This window comes from Trichoplusia ni, chromosome 3 (genome assembly GCF_003590095.1).
Source record: "Trichoplusia ni isolate ovarian cell line Hi5 chromosome 3, tn1, whole genome shotgun sequence".
In the NCBI taxonomy this organism is placed as follows: Eukaryota; Metazoa; Arthropoda; class Insecta; order Lepidoptera; family Noctuidae; genus Trichoplusia; species Trichoplusia ni.
The window spans coordinates 10,263,513-10,281,277 of NC_039480.1; the positions used below are offsets into that span (position 1 = coordinate 10,263,513).

Sequence of the window (17,765 nt, forward strand, 5' to 3'; positions counted from 1 at the left end):
TGATCATGGTTCTGCACTGAACTTTAGACATATTTTTAAGATGTATTACAGGGACTATGTTCGCACATACTTTAAATCATGTTATTGTCAAGAATATGCCCAAGTAGGTACAATAATCAAGGTTTTCTAATTTCTCCGATAAGAAAAAAATCGTGCAAAATAGAAAACCACTTGCAGCATCAAAATAACAAAACACATTCTATCACACCTAATTATTTAAAACAAAATAATTATTCACACATTAAAAAATAAATGTTTTAAAAAGACGTCAAAACACGTGGCGATACCCTAATTACAGTATGTAGCGCAGTTGAACGTGAAAATTAATTAAGGCTGGGTGTACAATGTTCATTTAAAGTTTCCGGATCGGTGGGTGCCGCGGCACACTACGTCGCGACCACAGATTAATTTGTAACATCGCCTAAAACATTACGCAACCAAAACACTACGTTTCCTGCCCATGCATGCAATTATTACTGAAAATACATCGCATCCTGTATTGTGAAACTAGCCTTAAATTAGGGGGATGAGTTTATGAGTTATTATTGTATTGTGCTCCTATACCCCTATACAAATATCCAAATTCTCTTCCCTGACTAAGTAAGGAAAGAAATTTATTAACGAAATAAATATTCTTCACAGTTATCTTGCTAAACCTCTATTGAACCCCCAGGCTATTCAAGTCGTGGACATTTAAAATCAGAAAATCAGACCAGTGTTTTTAAGTTTTGGAAAAGACAAACATAACAAAACAACAAACGCATCAGTCGCGAAGGGACATAATGAATCAAAAATGATAAAAAGATCTTTACTCGACTGTTAAGTCTTTCAGTGCCCGCCATACATTATGTTTACCCTAATGTTCCCTATCTATACAGCCATCATTAGTTTATATTACTTAGGTACATGATCTGTGAGCCCATGGTATTAAAACCACAAATCACGCACGCACTAACTTTAAGCTTACACAACACACACATGCACCCGAACTGTTTAAATAATTAACTGGACAATATGTAAAGCTATACGGCAAACGGGCAGTAATTTAGAGCTACCCACAAACTGACGACTCGCTAACGAGACTGTTAAACAGTTGCCTGCTCATTTACTAGGCACCAGCTTTTTGACTCTACCCGCTACTATTTTATGGGAGTTTGCTTTTGTTTAACGACCTTTACCTATACTTTCCTCACTTCGTAATACGATAAAACCTATACTACAGTAAATAAAAACTACTAAGTAATTCGTCAGTAGATACAAAACCACTTTCATGACAAGTTTACAAGATTGGTATTCTGATCTTACTATGAGGTTTTCAGGATCATCTTCATCTTTAAATTAATTAATGCGATGCAATGCGGGTCTTACTCTCTTAAATATGTGCAACAGTTTTCCCAAAAGCAAAATCATATTGCAGCTCGATAGTAACAAAAAACTACACAAGAGTTTGCTCTGGTAAAATCCACGCCAGACTTACAGAAACATTTCTATTACAAAACTTGGGAACCCGTATTTTACCTGTTGAGATCAAACTCAACAGGTTCGAACATTATTATGCTAAACCCTTTTTAACCACACGACGGTAAATGGTTTGTAATGTATACTATGAACGTGACTTCACCAGCGCGAGGGTTGTGTCTGTCTGTATTTACTCTGGAGAACGCAAGATTGCCGTTTTGGACATAGTGTTATGACCATTATTTCTTTAGCCGCGACAGCATGCTTTCGACAAAAATAAACGAAGATTACCTGTAGCCTGCACATCTAACACGAGACGGTTTGCGCGATTTACTTAGTTTATTTAATAGGTACATGCGAAGTGCAAGTGGCTTAAATATGCGCTGACTTTGGTAAATCGCGGTAAACAGAAGCTTTTTCGGGTTGGAGAGAAACACAGTTGTTATAAAGTTATGAACGTTTCCCGAGACAAAATAAGACTATTATATGAAGATTCTCAAGTATTTAATAAAATATTTATGTTTAAGCATATTTTATGTAAGCAAACGTATGAAAACCAAAAAATAACTTTTTTCTACTCAGTCCTTAAAACTCTATTGACCTCATTATACGATACACCACCGTGTATGACTACGAGCTAACTTATAATTTCGAACTTTAAAACTACAAAACTGAGATCTAAATGCGAAGCTTAAACATAAAATAATGTATAAATAATTACAAACCGAAACGAGACTAAGTCAATATTAAACTAAAGCTTGAACGCTGAATGAAGGCCGAGCTGCTGATAATAATATAATTCCTATAATTATCTGTCAACCTGTCAAGTTTGAACAGCGCCACTACGAGATTCCCAATATTGGTACAGGAAATTAAATAAAAGCCTGATAGGTACTGTCGATGGAACAAATATAACTGCGCAGCTGTCATTAACAGGTTTACACAGGCACCTATAATATTAACTTGGTTTAAGTACGGTATTTTAGTTAATAAATTGGTAGCTGTAAATTTAGAAACTAGTTTTAGCCGGGTAGTTTAAATTTAGAATGGATCCGTTTAACACAGAACTGTTTTAAATATATAGGTATTGGCTTAATGATATAATAGAAATACTCAGTATCTGTATTTTTTATATTTCAGACGATAATTATATTTAGTACCCCTCAACTATTCAATTTGTGCTATCTTCTGAACCAAGCGAGGTGTCGTAAACAATTAAAACAAGACGTCGTCAAATTCAAAATAGAATTGTCCAAAATTACGAATCGTGAAAAAGCGAACAAAGTAAAATTGGATAACATGATTTAGGAGAAAACAAAGAAGTTTTTGAATTTCTATCATCACAGATATTCTGTTTCTTTGTATATATAACTTTTCCTTTTGCGTCTGACATAGCTGAATAAAAAGTTACGATTTCTATTTACATCAGAAACGATTGTTCGTTTGTTGTTTACTGAAGGGGAAAACGGAGCAGATTTTTGTTGTGATAATTAAATGTCCTAAGGGAACAAAGACCACGTCATATGAATATAAAAAGAAATTGTTTTAAAAGCTCTATACGACCGTGCCATAATGTGAAACCTCCCCGACTCACAGCCCGCCTTCGGCCCTCGCATACTTCCACTTTTGACTTATCTATAGCTTCGTATAACAAAGAGCAAAAATAAAAAGTAACGAAATGAAATTGGGAGCGACTCTAACGACTGCCATTATAAAGATAAGTACGCGAGATTATGACTGAAGCCATGGCAACCCATTTTATGTTCCTCTAATTACACAGACCAACGGCAAAAGTTTGTAATATCTGTAATTTATATTTAAAAGTAAATAAATAAATCATTTTTGTGACATTTGCTCTCCAACATTTTCGTTAATGACTAACCCCGTGAATAGCCCCGACACTTCGGTGACTGGACGGTTAGTTCATGCTATCAGCAAAACAATGGAATTCCTTAATTTTCTTCTTTCGCCTTACCTTAAGGCATACCAAACTATAGTCTTTAGAGAAAACTACTTAACTACAATAACGAAATGCAATATTTTACAGAAGTTTAAAAAGGCGAGACTTGTTGAACACTGATTAAATTCCTTCTTTGTTACCAAAATTCCTTACAAAGCTAAGCAGGCGAAGCCGAGCTAAAAGCGTTCCGAACTGCATCGCTTTAGCTAAAAACGTTTAACAGAATGTATAAAAGATGGTGGCGCTACAAACTTCCAGTTTGGTCACGTACTGGGTACAAGTTAAAGTCTGAGCCACTTTTCTATAGTGATTGTACGAGTACTACGAGTTCTATAGCTAGGTAGGACTGACCATTCCAGGTAATGAGCGCGCGGAGAAATGACTCGCTCAATGGAAACAGAGCCGACTCACTGAAATGACTACAATAAACGGAATTGCATAACCGTCCACTGCAAACGACACAGAACTAAAGCCTACGTATAACTATGTAACTGTAATCTCTGCCTACCAAGCTTTTAGTTTCAGGAGAATGATTTTTTAAGGTTTGAAATAATGTAAGGTTTGTTAATTTTTTGAGACTTGCTTTTTTCTGGAATAGGATTTTTTTGATATGAATGGTCAACTTTGGTTTTTAAGTCTGAATTTAAAAATCAGACCTGATCGCTAACTTTCATATAAATCAGTTCTAATTTTAAATAAGTACTGTAATAACATAAAAATCCTAAAATATATTTTTTATTATTTAAAAGGCCATTAAATTAGAGTCACCACGAAGCCCCTAGATCCAGTCGAGATGGTGACGTAAAAATTTATAGTCTGTCCTGAGGCTGCTCTAAAATACACCGTAAAATCCGTGCAACCTTGCTACGGAAAACTTCAACATTTTAACAAAATATATTATTACTTTGTTGTACTTTTTAAGTTGGAAACTGAAGTAAAACGTTTGTGGGGAAGTGTTATGATTTTAGAATGATTAGACAGTTGCTACGCTACGCGACCTATTGATAAGGATTAATAACATGTGATGTGTTTTTGTAGTAATTTTCGTGATAATTAATGCAACGGATTACTTATGTGTAATCATCGGGATAAGATCTAAGACCCCAAGATCTAGTGGTGACAGCTTAGGAAGGCTTTTTAAATACTCCGGTTGGATCCAAAACTAGTCGGCCGATAGCGAAAAATATGCATGAAAAACGGTTGGTTAATTTAAAAACAAATACGTAGTTAAAGTCGTTTAAAGTCTGCTTGTTTGTTAACATCCAAATTTTAAATCTGTGTTAGAAATTCAGTGACACCGTTAGCTTCTGACTAGACAAAGTCAAATCGACAGTTTTCCTTGTTAATATCTCTACGGACACGACTGAAACCGTCTCAACTCTACCACTACCGTAGCAGTTAGATAACTGGTACTACTACCGTAGCAGTTAGGTAACTGCTACGGTAGTGGTAGAGTTGAGACGTCTCGATAATAATATACAGTATTAGGAACTCGACGCATTGCTAAGATTAGCGCTACAACTATTATGCTAACAGTAGCTATAAGCCATGCTATTAGAACCTCATTGACCTAATATTATACTTACCTTTACCTTATCTTTTGTAATTTAAGTTAAAAAATTATGTTTCAATTAGCTCAGCCAATAACTACATAAATTACGATTCTTAAGTACTGCTCAAGCTCATTCACATAAAGGAACAGTCTATTTACTTTTGGAAGCCTACACAGAGCCTTTTCCTTGCCAAGGGCCTTTAGACCTTAATAAGTACGTTACTAGTAACATTCAAGTAGAATTATTCAAGGACCGAAGTACGTACGTATGTGCCTAACCCCACGTAATTACTTGAGTCCAGAATAAAGTCCGGGGGATCCGAGAATGTTTATCTACTTATTCTCATCATTATTCGACGTCGCCATGGTTAACGAGTGCGCTGCAAGACTATGAATAAAATTATAATTTGCGCGTAATGGTCGTTCTATCATTAAGATGAGTGTAGCGATAACCTGGCTTTTCTCATCAATGTTTAGATTAAAATGTTCGAGCTTCCGACGGTTGACGTTTTATTATGTGAAATGGTGTTCCTTATTAACTTGGACCGGATTTTTATTTGTTGACAAGACACAATGGGGTTAAGAAATAAATTATATAGAAATTAAAAGAGTTCTAAGCGGGCTATGGTATAATGTCAAAATTGGACATCATCATTAGGGCGCTAACTGGTTAACGCAAATAGGTAATAAAGACTTCAGTATCCTATTTAAGTTAAATGTCAAACTATAATATCCCAAACACGCCGTCCACATCGTTTTGAATCATATTTGATGACTGCGAGTGGCCTATCACGATCATAGAGCTCCATTAAACGGAGAATTTGTCGTTAAACCCGAAACGTGAGTTCTGCGGCACGTACGCTCCGCAAATTCGACAGCACATTTGGGATCGGACTTCAATGTGAAATGTTATATTGCCAAAGTCGGTACTTCTCAGACATACGAATTTTCCATATGAAGAATTTATAAGATTCAAGGATATTTATGTTTGAAGCTTTGAGTTATGTAGATAATATTCTTTTATCAAAATTTGGACAAGCTTACTTTTGCTGGAATTAAAATAAACGAAAGTTCCACATGCAATTTTGTACTGAAATGTGCCTAAAGACGTTTAATCGTCCCTAAACTGACTGAACAAACTTAGTTCCTCACGTAGTATTTAAACGAGACTTTCTCTATTACTCCTACTAAGAATTAATATGTCTGCGAACTAATTACCCTCCAGACGCTAATCACCCTTCACCCTACATATTAGGCCTGTTACCTCAACTTAGATTATACGCTGCGAGATTATAGAGGCCTTACAATATTAAATCTTATTACTTATGATGTTCTAAATGAGCGTAATAGAAATTATCAGGTAAGATAGTTACTTATTTATTATTTTAATAGATATCTGAGAAAATTAAAAGCCTTCGTTGAAACTATTAAGTAGAAAGTTAACTGAAATTGTAAAAAATATTACAATGATAAACATGATTTATCTTTTTGAAATCTTTTTTTTAAGCCTTATCATTTAAAACCAGAGTTTTTTCTGAACATTGAATGGCGTTACTCGCATTTACACAATCACACACACCTACGTACACTAGGGAATTGTTACAATTTTGGAAAACTTTTCAGCGGTTCAGGATAGATAGATAAAATACTCTTTATGTACACCATAAGGGAAAAACAAATGAGGTCAATACAAACAAATATGATGAGTACAAAAGGCGGTCTTATCGCTAAAACAATCTCTTCCAGACAACCTTTATATATAAGGTAATAACAGGATATATAAGGTAATAAAGAATATTAAATACTTATAAGACGCGCAAAAAACCACCCTTCCTATACAGTTAGTTCAATACCAGCGTACATCAGTGTCTACGGAAGTCGAAAAATATATTAAAATACAATGGTTTAAACTTATTTATAGAGCCACACAAAAACATATATTAATAAGTTAAAAGAAAAACAATATTCTGACAGTGTACGACATTACAACCTTACTTTTAAACTGGGAAATGCTCGTAGACTTTCTCCACTTTGGGGAAGGCAGAGAGTATTATATTTTGTAAATAAACAACCTCCCAAAATGCAATCAACATCAGCACAAAGCTTACACAAGTTTGGTAACATCAGATGCCAACTGCAGTCATATCGCTTACAGCCATATGTAGAGCCTTAACTTGGTTAGTGGAAGCTACCAACTACCCACCCAACTACCAACTGGCCCGAAATACCGAAATAGGCGACCTTCACGTTAAGTTGTTAATCTGGTTCAGAAGTTACATAAGTAATTACTCTAGTTCTCTGAGAACGAATGCATTTAAACTTGTTAGTACCTACGTGCCATTTCTTATCGGGCCGCTTCACTTTGGGTCAACTAGTAAATTAGTAGTAGCATATAACCTGAAATAGACAGGGCTGTTTTAGTTACTAGGTACTTATAAATAAACGTAATTGTGTTGTTGAGTGGATATAATAAATGGACCCCAGCAATCCTCTGACAGATTGAAAAACGTAATGATATAAAATGTAATAAGATAAGCAAGAAAAGACTTTCTAGAATATTAGATTAGGAAAACAAGATTGTAAATCAAATCGTGCTGAAAGAGTGATAAGTTGGCACTTAAGTATTTGTTAAACACGTTTTAAATAGGTACACCAGACATAGAAAGAGTCACATTGGACCGCGACTGCAAATGAACTCGCAACCTTGTTGCCCAGAATTTAAATTTAAAATGTTTATTTTATCGTACTTAATAAGAAATATAAATCCGGTTCATTGCCTTCAGTGTCATTTAAAATATCTGCGACAGCTAATAAAAACTACGAATTTTCTCCTGCGTAGGCACTGTATAAACAAGGAATTGATTAATTATTTGAATGAATAGATAGTCCCTTAAAACAAACTGAGTTATAATAGAGTTCTCCATAGCCTCTTGAAGAAAAGCGCAAAAATCAATGTTTAAAAACTGATACTCGAATGAAAAGCTGTGGAGCGTGAACGGGAGAAGGTAGGTAAAATCGGCTGAGCATGACTGGGCTACATACATTATCATAATCTAAGCTATATCGTACTTTTCTACAGGTTTTATTGATGGAATCAGCTATTTTCCGCTTAATAATGCTAAATAGCTGATTGATTGATTTAGCTGATTCATCTAAATGGAATACCATAATTTCTACAATTTGGGGGCAAGTTAAGATAGTTTAAAAAACACTTAATTTAAAATATTGAATATCGTTATCTCATCTAAGCGAACGAGTGCAGGATTTCGAATTTAAAACGTTCAAGTCTTGTCCAACAGATACCTAATCCTTTGAGCACCTCGTACGACACAGCAAAGAACTCACAAAATGATTTTATTTACATATGTTTTGACAAAAAAACAAGATCTGAAAAAAGATCTCATCAATGACTCTCAGATCATAACTTACGCAACGTTTCATAATCATGGTGTCTGTAATTGAGGTCTTGACTTGCAGCAATCCATATTTTTACAGTATTCATATTGAGTACGACGGCGTCAAAATAAAGGTCGGGGCCCAAGTATAAAAAGCCTTCAGTTGAGTGTGCGTCACAAAGCGACCTCAGCGAATCGATTGAGCAACAGGTCTGTGCCGGGGCTCCCACACGATATCTAAACCTATAACTAGAACATGCAGCGGCCTTTTAACGTCACCTTTGTATATCTCAAACCTATTTGGACTTTATTTTCATTAGTGTTTCGCAACTTAGAAATTGAAACCCTTGGACGTGTTCTAGATAAATAATTATCGATTTATATTTTGATAAATTATTTTTTGTTATAAGTTCATACTTATTCAAAGTCCCTTTCAACATTAGTACAGAGTCGTAAGCGGTAAGGTGGACTAGGCGAAGTAAAAGGTGTGTCAGTTTTCCGGGCATAATGGGGGAGCCCCCATGACATCCTATAATAGAACTGATTGCGAATGCTACTCCGATAACATTGTCACAATCGGAAAGGGAAAAATATTCTTAACATTTTGAATTTTTAAATTGCATCATTTGTTAAATATTTATTTATTGCAAATATTATTCGTTTCGCAACCTACGTATTAAATTATAAAGATAGTGCCTAACACTTTAAATTATTATAATAATAACAAGCAGTGATTTCCCGACCGATTCGTAAAATAATTTATATGGTACCTATTTCTTGTCATCGGTACGAAGATACGAAAAAATAATAACTGTTTATGAAATAATGTAACTGTACCTTACTAATAATGTATCTGTTCAGACTACTTTTTATTTTCATTCCCAAGGCGGTAATCGGTAATATAAACTACACACGGCTACCATTACCGAGATCTTAGGTGCATATCTGCAGTTTTTATTATACAGGAATACAATGAGCGAGATTTAATTAATTGATTGTTGATGGATGTTTTCTCATTGTTATAAATACCTTATTGTTTTCAGCAAATATATCTTTATCTTTCGTAGCGAGAATGGATTTTGAAAACAATCAGATTCTTGTAAGAAAGAAGCTGGCCAGTTTACTCTACCTTAATTTTATGTAAATGTTTTCTAATGGTGACAAAACACATGTTTGACACTAATAAATAACACAGTTCTCACTCACAATTCACAATATTTAGACATTTCATTAGAAAATATATTTTAAAAGAAAAAAAAGTTAATTTTTATGTTAATTATATTTCAAAGTTCACAATAAACTTATATTCATTTAGATTAATATTAAGTATCAACAGTAAGTTTAGTACTGTAAAACACAGTGAAAAGAGGTATTTTGGGGTCGATTGAAACAGGGTTTTTTGTTAAGATTTGGATGTTTAACAAAGCAAAATATAATAATAAAATGCATGAAAATTCTCAGGCATTTCATAAAATGTTTTTGTGCTTAAGTATTTTTATATGAGCAAACGCATATAGAAATTGCACTAAAAAAAACACTATTTTCTATTTAACCTTTGACTCAACTCTATACCCCTCGTTTTACAGTATAATAATATAATAATATAATATAATATAATATATCCTGGGACAACTCACACACGGTTATCTGATCCCAAGCTAAGCAGAGCTTGTGTTATGGTAACCAGACAACTGATAAACTTACTTATATATTTCTAAATACATACATAATATAGATAAATTACACCCAGACACAGAACAAATGATCGTGCTCATCACACAAACATTTGTTCTGGGTGGGAATCGAACCCACAACCTCCGGTATAGCAGTCAGGGTCACTCACCACTAGACCAACAGGCCAGTCAGTCCATAATGTTCATATATTTTTACAAAAAGACATTTTTCAGTATATATCTAAGGCAGTTCAATGGTTGGTTCAAATTCAACAGCTAGTACATCTGGAGTTCTAAGCAGGGCAGTAGTCATTTTAAAGGAAGCTGGTGTCTCCAAGTCTCTCACAAGAATCTCAGTTCCATCAGGGTGCCAACCCGCAAAAACAGCATTCAATGATGTTTTTTCATATGTTACAATACTGCAAGGTTTTCCTGAAACCACAATCTTGTATAAAACAATAAGCTTGTAAGTACTTGTTAAGGAATAAAAAACAAGGGTAATACACATACTTTATTATTCATTATTATACTATTTAAACAAGAGAGTAGACCAGATAACTGATAAAACACGAAGCAAAAGTTTTGACAAATTTACTACAATTAATATTTTAAAATTGGTAGGGTAAAAGAAAATAATATAGAAGACAACACGAGACAAATATAAGTGCAAAGTACCGTTTTATTAAATTCCTATGCAGAAAAATTTAATTCTAAACAGATGTTGATTGAAATGCCGGCAAGTGTAACAACATAAACAATAACTTACCACTTAATTCACCAATTCCTTTTAAAAATAACTCACGAAGTTTTGCCCTAGCGACTTGCTGAAGTTTAAGGTCACTGTTGGGTTTTTCCGTTGCATCGATCATGGTGAAAATTGATTATAATTTCAATATTAGGTGCACCGTGCAGCAAGTGTTAGAAGTTTTAAAACTTCCATTTGTTACTATTTGTTATGACATTGATTGGGAGGCATTGACAGATCTGACAATTCAAAATCTTCAGTCTATGGTTTTTGAACTACGGTGTGGCCAGACCAATATAAAAACTAAACAGCCTATAAAAACACGGGCTTTATAGTGCTTCGTAGGGGTAAAAACCAAATAACTGATATATTTATCCAAGGGGGTAACTTGGAAACACTATTTTACTAGAGCACAGCTGTACGTCTGTTTGTCAATATTACTTAAGCAACGGTTGGTACCGTCAAAAAATTGTCTTTAGCTTAAACTTTAAACTTATACGGAACCCTCAGTGTCGCAAATACATCTCACTTGACCGGTTTATTTCAACTTTCATTACAATTCGTACTTGCAATTAAACTATTTAGTTAATTACACACAAATTGCTGTGCTTAGGTTAATAAAAATAATTTGATCGTTATATAATACGCCGTAGGTAGTGCAAGTACGCTATACCTTTATCATTTGAAGACTACTAAGTTGTCATTTGATCTTGTTGCAGTTGTTACTTTAAGAAATATTTCTATCGCGATCCCCGAAAGAAATAGGTTCTCGTATATTCGTCTGTCATTTGTTATCTTTTCTAGCAATTATCATACCTGCGGGATTTTTTCCTTTTATGACAGGATAATGAGGAACCAGGTACAAAATTAAAAGTCAGTATTTTTGGTTGTAATTTTATTATTCCTTCCAGACTATCGGCTCATTCCCAAACATACACAATAAAATCACATTATCATCATTACGATGGAAATAAAAATAATTTGATAAATACCTGAATGGCTCCTCAGAGGAAACTGGTATACAGAAAAAAACAGTGACCTTCCTAAAGATCGGAATATCAGTGGTGGCTACACTGTTACAAACATTTAAAATCTAATCGTAAATTAAAATAAGTCCAAGAGTAACGTAGGACTTTGGGCTACATGCATTTCATTAACCAATAGTTTGGAGCTAACATTAAATTCTTATAAATACGTGTGACTATTCTATGTCACCTCGAAACCGCTGGACGAATGTAGAATTTTCTCGAACACCGTTTCGCCTCGCCTCGCCTCTTCTGTACGGGTGCTTAATTTCAAAAGTACCTCATTGATCGTGGTGGCCGCCGCGCGATCCGGTGCTCTTCGTCTATGGCTTTCCAACTGAAAAGTCCATGGAGCAAGCTAGTAACGGGTACTTAGCAGCAGGATAGTGAGGAACTGACATGTCAATGAATATAATTAAATACATAGGAATCTACAAAGTGCTTACACATTAACTTCAAGTAATGTTTAATTAAAGTAAAAAAAATCATTGGCATATCATTTGTGATCAGATATTGGGGTTCAGGTTAATTTAACGCTTGACATCAAGTTTTAATTTTCTGCGTAATGACGTGCGAAACATAATTACAGTCTTAAAAAAACTTGATACCACGCTTAACATTATTTGGGTACCTGGAAATACACAGTAGATGATGTGCTAACAGCATCCATAATCGTGATACAAAGAGCACCAATGTATAAGCTCCTTTAAAATCTTCGTGACATGGCATTATATGTGATGGTAATGCAATGACAGTAAAAAAATATTTCATCAATTAGTCTTATTATAACCTAAGGTATCACAGAAACATTTCAATACTAAAGACATAAACTCCCCATCAAAAGCCTTAATCAGAAGAACGCATAGCCTAACAAATACCTGGCAAGTGCGATCGGCACCAGTCGACAGGCGACAAATGACGACGGCAAAACATAGCATGTAGGAATACCTCAAAACGACGGCGAGGCGAACTGCTCATCAGAAGAGACCTTATTGGAAGATCGCCTCTCAACTCTAACACCCAACTGTTACATCGGATGTTAGAGTATTGTATGGCGATCAACAAATAAGTCTTCTCCCATTGTTGGCTCTCGGCAACTATTCAAAATACCAATCAAATACCTGCCAAGTCCGTCGGTGTGACGACAACTATCGAATCGAGAGTGCAATGGGTGTCATTACTCCCCATATGTTTGCCATATACCGAAGTTATATTTTGGTATGCTACATATAAGCTGTAAAACAACAGTGTTCACTTTATTACTTGTATTTGTCTCATCTTTCGGGGAGAGGATTGAGCAGTGTGGGTAAAGGTTGTATAAAAATGTGGTTAACTGTTGCTAAACAATTAGTGTGAATGGGTAGTGTGTCATTCATGTGGGGTTCCTTGAATGGACGCAATTGCAGGTAGTAGGGGGATTGTGAGGAGATATATACTTACCGATTTCAGGCGCATTTGTGATACCTCAGTCATGTACTAGTGGCGGTCGCGTGAACGTCGCCGCGAGCGCTCGTGAGGTGATCCTGCGCAAAGTACAATTTTATTACTGTTATAAATAAACAATAACATACAAATGTACGTTTAACGTGTGTATTGATATTGATACTAACTTCTCTCTTTGCGATGTTTGCGGTCGCGGTCGCGGTCACGGTCACGGTCCCGCTCCTTATCGCGATCCCGCTCCCGCTCCCGCTCTCGCTCTCGCTCTCGCTCCCGGTCCCGGTCTTCATGGCGGTTCGTCTTCTCACGGCTCGACCTATTTATTATTAAAAGTAAAGATTTGTCATAATAAAACTTTACACTGATGAGATTCTTATTCCTCTCCAACATGAATATATGATATCTCAATTTTTGACAAGTCTTTAGGCATATTTTGCCTATTACACACCTATACCTACTACAGTGCTTTATTCATCCAACTTACCGATGACGCTCCCTGTCCCTGTCTTTCTCTCGTTCCCTTTCCCTATCGCGATCCCGCTCTCTTTCCTTGTCCTTATCTTTTTCTTTCTCTCGTTCTTTTTCCTTATCCTTATCACGATCACCACGATCGCCACGGTCTCCGCGATCGCCGCGATCGCTGCGCTCGCGGTCACCGCGGTCACTTCGTTCACTCCGGTCGCGGTCCCGATCCCGTTCTCGGTCACGCTCCATCCGTTCCCTGTCGCGTCGATCAGAGCCGAGGCCACCGCTACGAGAATTACGGTCTTTATCTCGGTCGTCCCGACGTTTCCTCTCTTTCTCTTGTTGTTCTTTTTCGCGCGCCTCATTCATCTCTTCATAGGCTTGTCGCAGTTTGAAATAGCTGTTACAAGAAATGCAAGGAAATAATGATTAAAAGATGAATTAGATTGTTCCACACAATCTCTTAGCTTGTCTATCATCTCACCCGACATGTTGTTTTCCAGATAAATGGTCATCTATACGCTGTTGTGCATCACCAACAATCAAGAAGGCTCCACATACAGGACACACTTCCATTTGCTTTTCTTGTGCAGCTGCCAGCTCAGCAGTCATGGACCAGTGGCTGAAAACAAATACACACATATTCTTGTGTCTCAGGATAAAGAAACAGATTTAGTATGAACTTATTCTGGAATAGGCATTTTACACGTTTCCAGAGTAAAACCTTACCTATTTTCTTGTTGCTTCAGTAGTTGTTCCTTTTCTTCTTTTAATCTATCACACAGCTTCATCAGTCCTTGGGCTTGTTCTACATCACCACGAGTACCTGCTTCCTCTGCCTCTTGGACCAATGCTGTGATTTTCTCTGATAGCAGTTGTACCTAATTACAAGTAACAGGGTTATGTAAGAGGAAAGCTTTATTTTCATATTCATTTTAAAATGTGAATTTTGAACATATCAGACTTAAATATTACCTGTTCTTGGTTTTTCTCAGTTTGAGCTTGAGTCATGGGCGGACCTTCTGGTTTTGAATTCATTAATTCTAATCTTTGTTTCCCCTTTTGTATTTTTCCTAAGGAACAAAAATTAGGAAATTAGATAAATATAATTAAACTAATATGGGACAGTAGGATGTTTATTGGAAGGGTACTTACTTTCAACATCATTTATCATGTGCCGACAAAAACGTAAAAACTCTTCCACATATTGGGCCTTTTTATATGAAGAGTCAGCCTTCTCAAAGAGATCTTTGACTTCATCATCGTGTACCTTAGGACAGGCTCCCAAATCAGCTCTTGTATTTACAAACAAATCATGTGGACAGAATTTCACCATGTAGTATTTACAGTACTGGAAAAAGAAAAAAAAATATTTTCAAACCATAATGATAAAATAGGGGATACTTGCTAAAAAGAATCAGTGACTTTAATGACAAATTTTGTGATTAATAAACACTAAACAATAAACAATTTTGTGTTAAATATAGAGTACCAGTGTTAAAAATGCTTGAATAAATACTCTTGTCTTATAGTACCCTTTGCTATAATATACCTATTAAACATTAAAGAACAACCAGGCTCAACCATGCAGTGGTTGCTTATCAAATATGTAGGTATACAGTAATGATATTTTATCACTAAGCTGATTTGAGAAGAGAATGATTTTAAATTCAAGTCAAATTATTTTTGATGAATTTCAGCTGAATCCTGTGCAAGTTTCAAAAGATTATTTACGTTAACATGAAACCTAACCTTAGAGACAGTATTAGAATATCCATAAAAAAAATAAAATTAAAGAGATCTATTGCAGCAACTATACTTAGCTTGTTTACAGAATAATACATAACCTTAAACTGGTCAATGGTACAACACTAAATTGAAATGCATTTTGCATTTAATAATGTTAAATCTAAGCCGCACAATTGATGAGTTAAGATTATTTTGCAATTTCCTTACCTCTGAATCCTCCCAGTTGGGTTTCTTGATTTTTTCGTTGGGATTTGTATTACGATGTCTACCCATCAACTCATCCAGCAGCTGAGCGGCCGCAAGCACCGCCATCGTGGCCACTTCTTAGATGTATTGAGTTACTAAATTATACGTGCATAATAAAGTTAACAATGATATTTCTACAATAACAGCGATATGGCGAGCAGTTATCGTATGCCAAAACTCGACCGAGAAAGAAGTCAAATGAAGCTCACTACACACACGCAATCGCCAGTCACTCAGTCAGTCAATCATAATCAAACCCAGTCATAAAGTCCGAATGAATTGAATGAATGAATGAAAGTCGATTTTGAAAGAAAAATTGCCACAACTCGATCAGTTTTAGACAAAAATTACTAAATTGATATCTGTAATAAGTCACACAGAATCCAATCAAGCAAAATTGATGATTTGTTGATTGTGATAAATATTTCTGACAGAGCTTAAACAGGGTTCAAACTTTCGTACCTAGTTTGCTCGAGTGGGAATTAGAAGGCCTAGGCCTAAAGTGTTACTTACTGTCACACCTAGTTGATCCAAGCTACAGCTGTAGGCAAATAGGGCCTTTTTAATAGCGGCCTTGATAATCTTTATGAAATTAAAAAAGAAAGAACATTTTATTTTTGCTTTCTGTCAACTTTTCAATTTTAAATAAATTTGAAATTCCCTAGATTATACCTACTTAATAAAAATATTCAAAATTGTAAATTATTAGGTATATAAGATTCTAATATGTTGAACGTGTCTCATATTATCATATTACTATAATGCCATAGATATAGAATTACAATAATGCACTGCTACACCTGCTACTAAGCCTGCTACCTTTTAAACTTTGACATTTCCTAATGTCAATTGCAATTAGACGTAAATTTCATTATTTTAGGCTTGAAAAAGTGTGTTTAATTGTAATAAGACAGCCAATACAAAGTATTTAATTATTTACGCAAAACGATTACAACTTAAGTTATACATGAATAATAGATAAGTGTTATAAAAATGGGTTCCTTATTTGGTAAACATAAAAAACCTGTAAGTAGAGTGACTGAACAAGATAAGGCTGTTCTACAACTAAAACAACAAAGAGATAAGTTAAAACAGTACCAGAAGAAAATAGAGTTAAATCTTAAGAAAGACAAATTGGTTGCAAAACAACTTCTAGACGAAGGCAAACGTGACAGAGCAAAACTACTTTTGAAAAAGAAAAAGTACCAGGAAAAACTTTTACAGGATACTGATAATCAATTGGATAAATTAGAACAGCTGACGCATGATATTGAATTTGCCCAAATTGAAGTACAAGTAAGCATCTTTTTTTGTAGTAATTTTAGATGTTATAATATAGATACTTAATGACATTTGTGAATTTTTTAACTTTATTTGTTTTAGTAGCTTTATTAGTTTATTTGATTTAGTAAAATTATTGATGATGAGGATGATAAGTCTTGTATTCATAAGTGTCAAACATATGTTGTGTATCAACTATCTTGAGTACTCTATTTCAATTCTTTTTCAGGTGTTGGATGGTTTGAAGACTGGTAATGATGCTCTGAAGAAAATTCATGAAATCCTTAATATTGATGAAGTAGAAATGATTTTGGATCAAACAAGAGAGGGCATTGAGCAACAGAGAGAGATAGATGCACTTATATCTGGACATCTAACAGAAGAGGATGATGAGGAGGTGGAAGCAGAATTACAAGGTATCCTAGATGGAGATGTTGAGCTACCGGATGTACCTTCAGATTCCTTGCCAGAAGTACCAGAAAGTGTTGCAGAGAAACCTCGTAAAGTCAAACAAACCCCAAGCAAAGTTGCTGTTGAGGCTTAAGTTAATTATGAGTCATGTAAATAAGCTTTAATGTATAATAATTATATTTTTGAATCAGTCTATTTTGAGTTATACTTTATTTTATGGTGTTTTAATAAACTAATTGTTGTTTATACATTTCATATCATCTATTATCTTGATAATCCCAACACTACTAGGCATTGTAGTAAAATAAAGCACAATAATTGTTTGTTCTTATGTATATGTATGTTAAAATCTGAGAAGTAGATAA

General features: G+C 35.0%; 3 protein-coding genes across 4 annotated transcripts; 1 reads left to right on the forward strand and 2 right to left on the reverse strand.

Annotated features, from left to right (window-relative positions):
• Nucleotides 1-10,186: 10,186 nt before the first annotated feature.
• LOC113491859 lies at nt 10,187-11,030 on the reverse strand. Its single transcript, XM_026869039.1, has 2 exons — nt 10,805-11,030; nt 10,187-10,470 (listed from the first exon to the last, which is right to left on the reverse strand). Exons 1-2 carry the CDS (start codon nt 10,905-10,907, stop codon nt 10,280-10,282), a joined length of 294 nt encoding a protein of 97 aa, XP_026724840.1. The 5' UTR covers nt 10,908-11,030; the 3' UTR covers nt 10,187-10,279.
• Nucleotides 11,031-11,663: 633 nt separating this feature from the next.
• On the reverse strand, nt 11,664-15,944 carry LOC113491856 (luc7-like protein 3). 2 transcript variants are annotated; one of them, XM_026869037.1, is made up of 9 exons: nt 15,670-15,944; nt 14,869-15,064; nt 14,689-14,786; nt 14,443-14,594; nt 14,198-14,335; nt 13,733-14,113; nt 13,419-13,564; nt 13,249-13,331; nt 11,664-12,145 (listed from the first exon to the last, which is right to left on the reverse strand). In XM_026869037.1, the coding sequence occupies exons 1-8, from the start codon at nt 15,772-15,774 to the stop codon at nt 13,285-13,287; spliced, it is 1,263 nt and encodes a 420-aa protein (XP_026724838.1). In that variant the 5' UTR covers nt 15,775-15,944; the 3' UTR covers nt 11,664-12,145; nt 13,249-13,284. The 2 variants fall into 2 exon arrangements, with proteins under 2 accessions (XP_026724838.1, XP_026724839.1); XM_026869038.1 differs by lacking the exon at nt 11,664-12,145 and adding an exon at nt 12,152-13,042.
• Nucleotides 15,945-16,545: 601 nt separating this feature from the next.
• LOC113491861 (charged multivesicular body protein 6-A) lies at nt 16,546-17,612 on the forward strand. The gene is made up of 2 exons (XM_026869049.1): nt 16,546-17,004; nt 17,219-17,612. The coding sequence occupies exons 1-2, from the start codon at nt 16,702-16,704 to the stop codon at nt 17,531-17,533; spliced, it is 618 nt and encodes a 205-aa protein (XP_026724850.1). The 5' UTR covers nt 16,546-16,701; the 3' UTR covers nt 17,534-17,612.
• Nucleotides 17,613-17,765: the final 153 nt, after the last annotated feature.

Coding starts and splice junctions, on each gene's coding strand:
- LOC113491859 (XM_026869039.1), bottom strand. CDS start 10,907: ATGATCGATGCAACGGAAAAACCCAACAGTGACCTTAAACTTCAGCAA. Junction 10,471..10,804: donor AGGAATTGGTGAATTAAGTG/GTAAGTTATTGT, acceptor TTGTGGTTTCAG/GAAAACCTTGCAGTATTGTA.
- LOC113491856 (XM_026869037.1), bottom strand. CDS start 15,774: ATGGCGGTGCTTGCGGCCGCTCAGCTGCTGGATGAGTTGATGGGTAGA. Junction 14,114..14,197: donor TCTGGAAAACAACATGTCGG/GTGAGATGATAG, acceptor TTCTTGTAACAG/CTATTTCAAACTGCGACAAG. Junction 13,565..13,732: donor AGGGACAGGGAGCGTCATCG/GTAAGTTGGATG, acceptor AATAATAAATAG/GTCGAGCCGTGAGAAGACGA.
- LOC113491861 (XM_026869049.1), top strand. CDS start 16,702: ATGGGTTCCTTATTTGGTAAACATAAAAAACCTGTAAGTAGAGTGACT. Junction 17,005..17,218: donor TTGCCCAAATTGAAGTACAA/GTAAGCATCTTT, acceptor ATTCTTTTTCAG/GTGTTGGATGGTTTGAAGAC.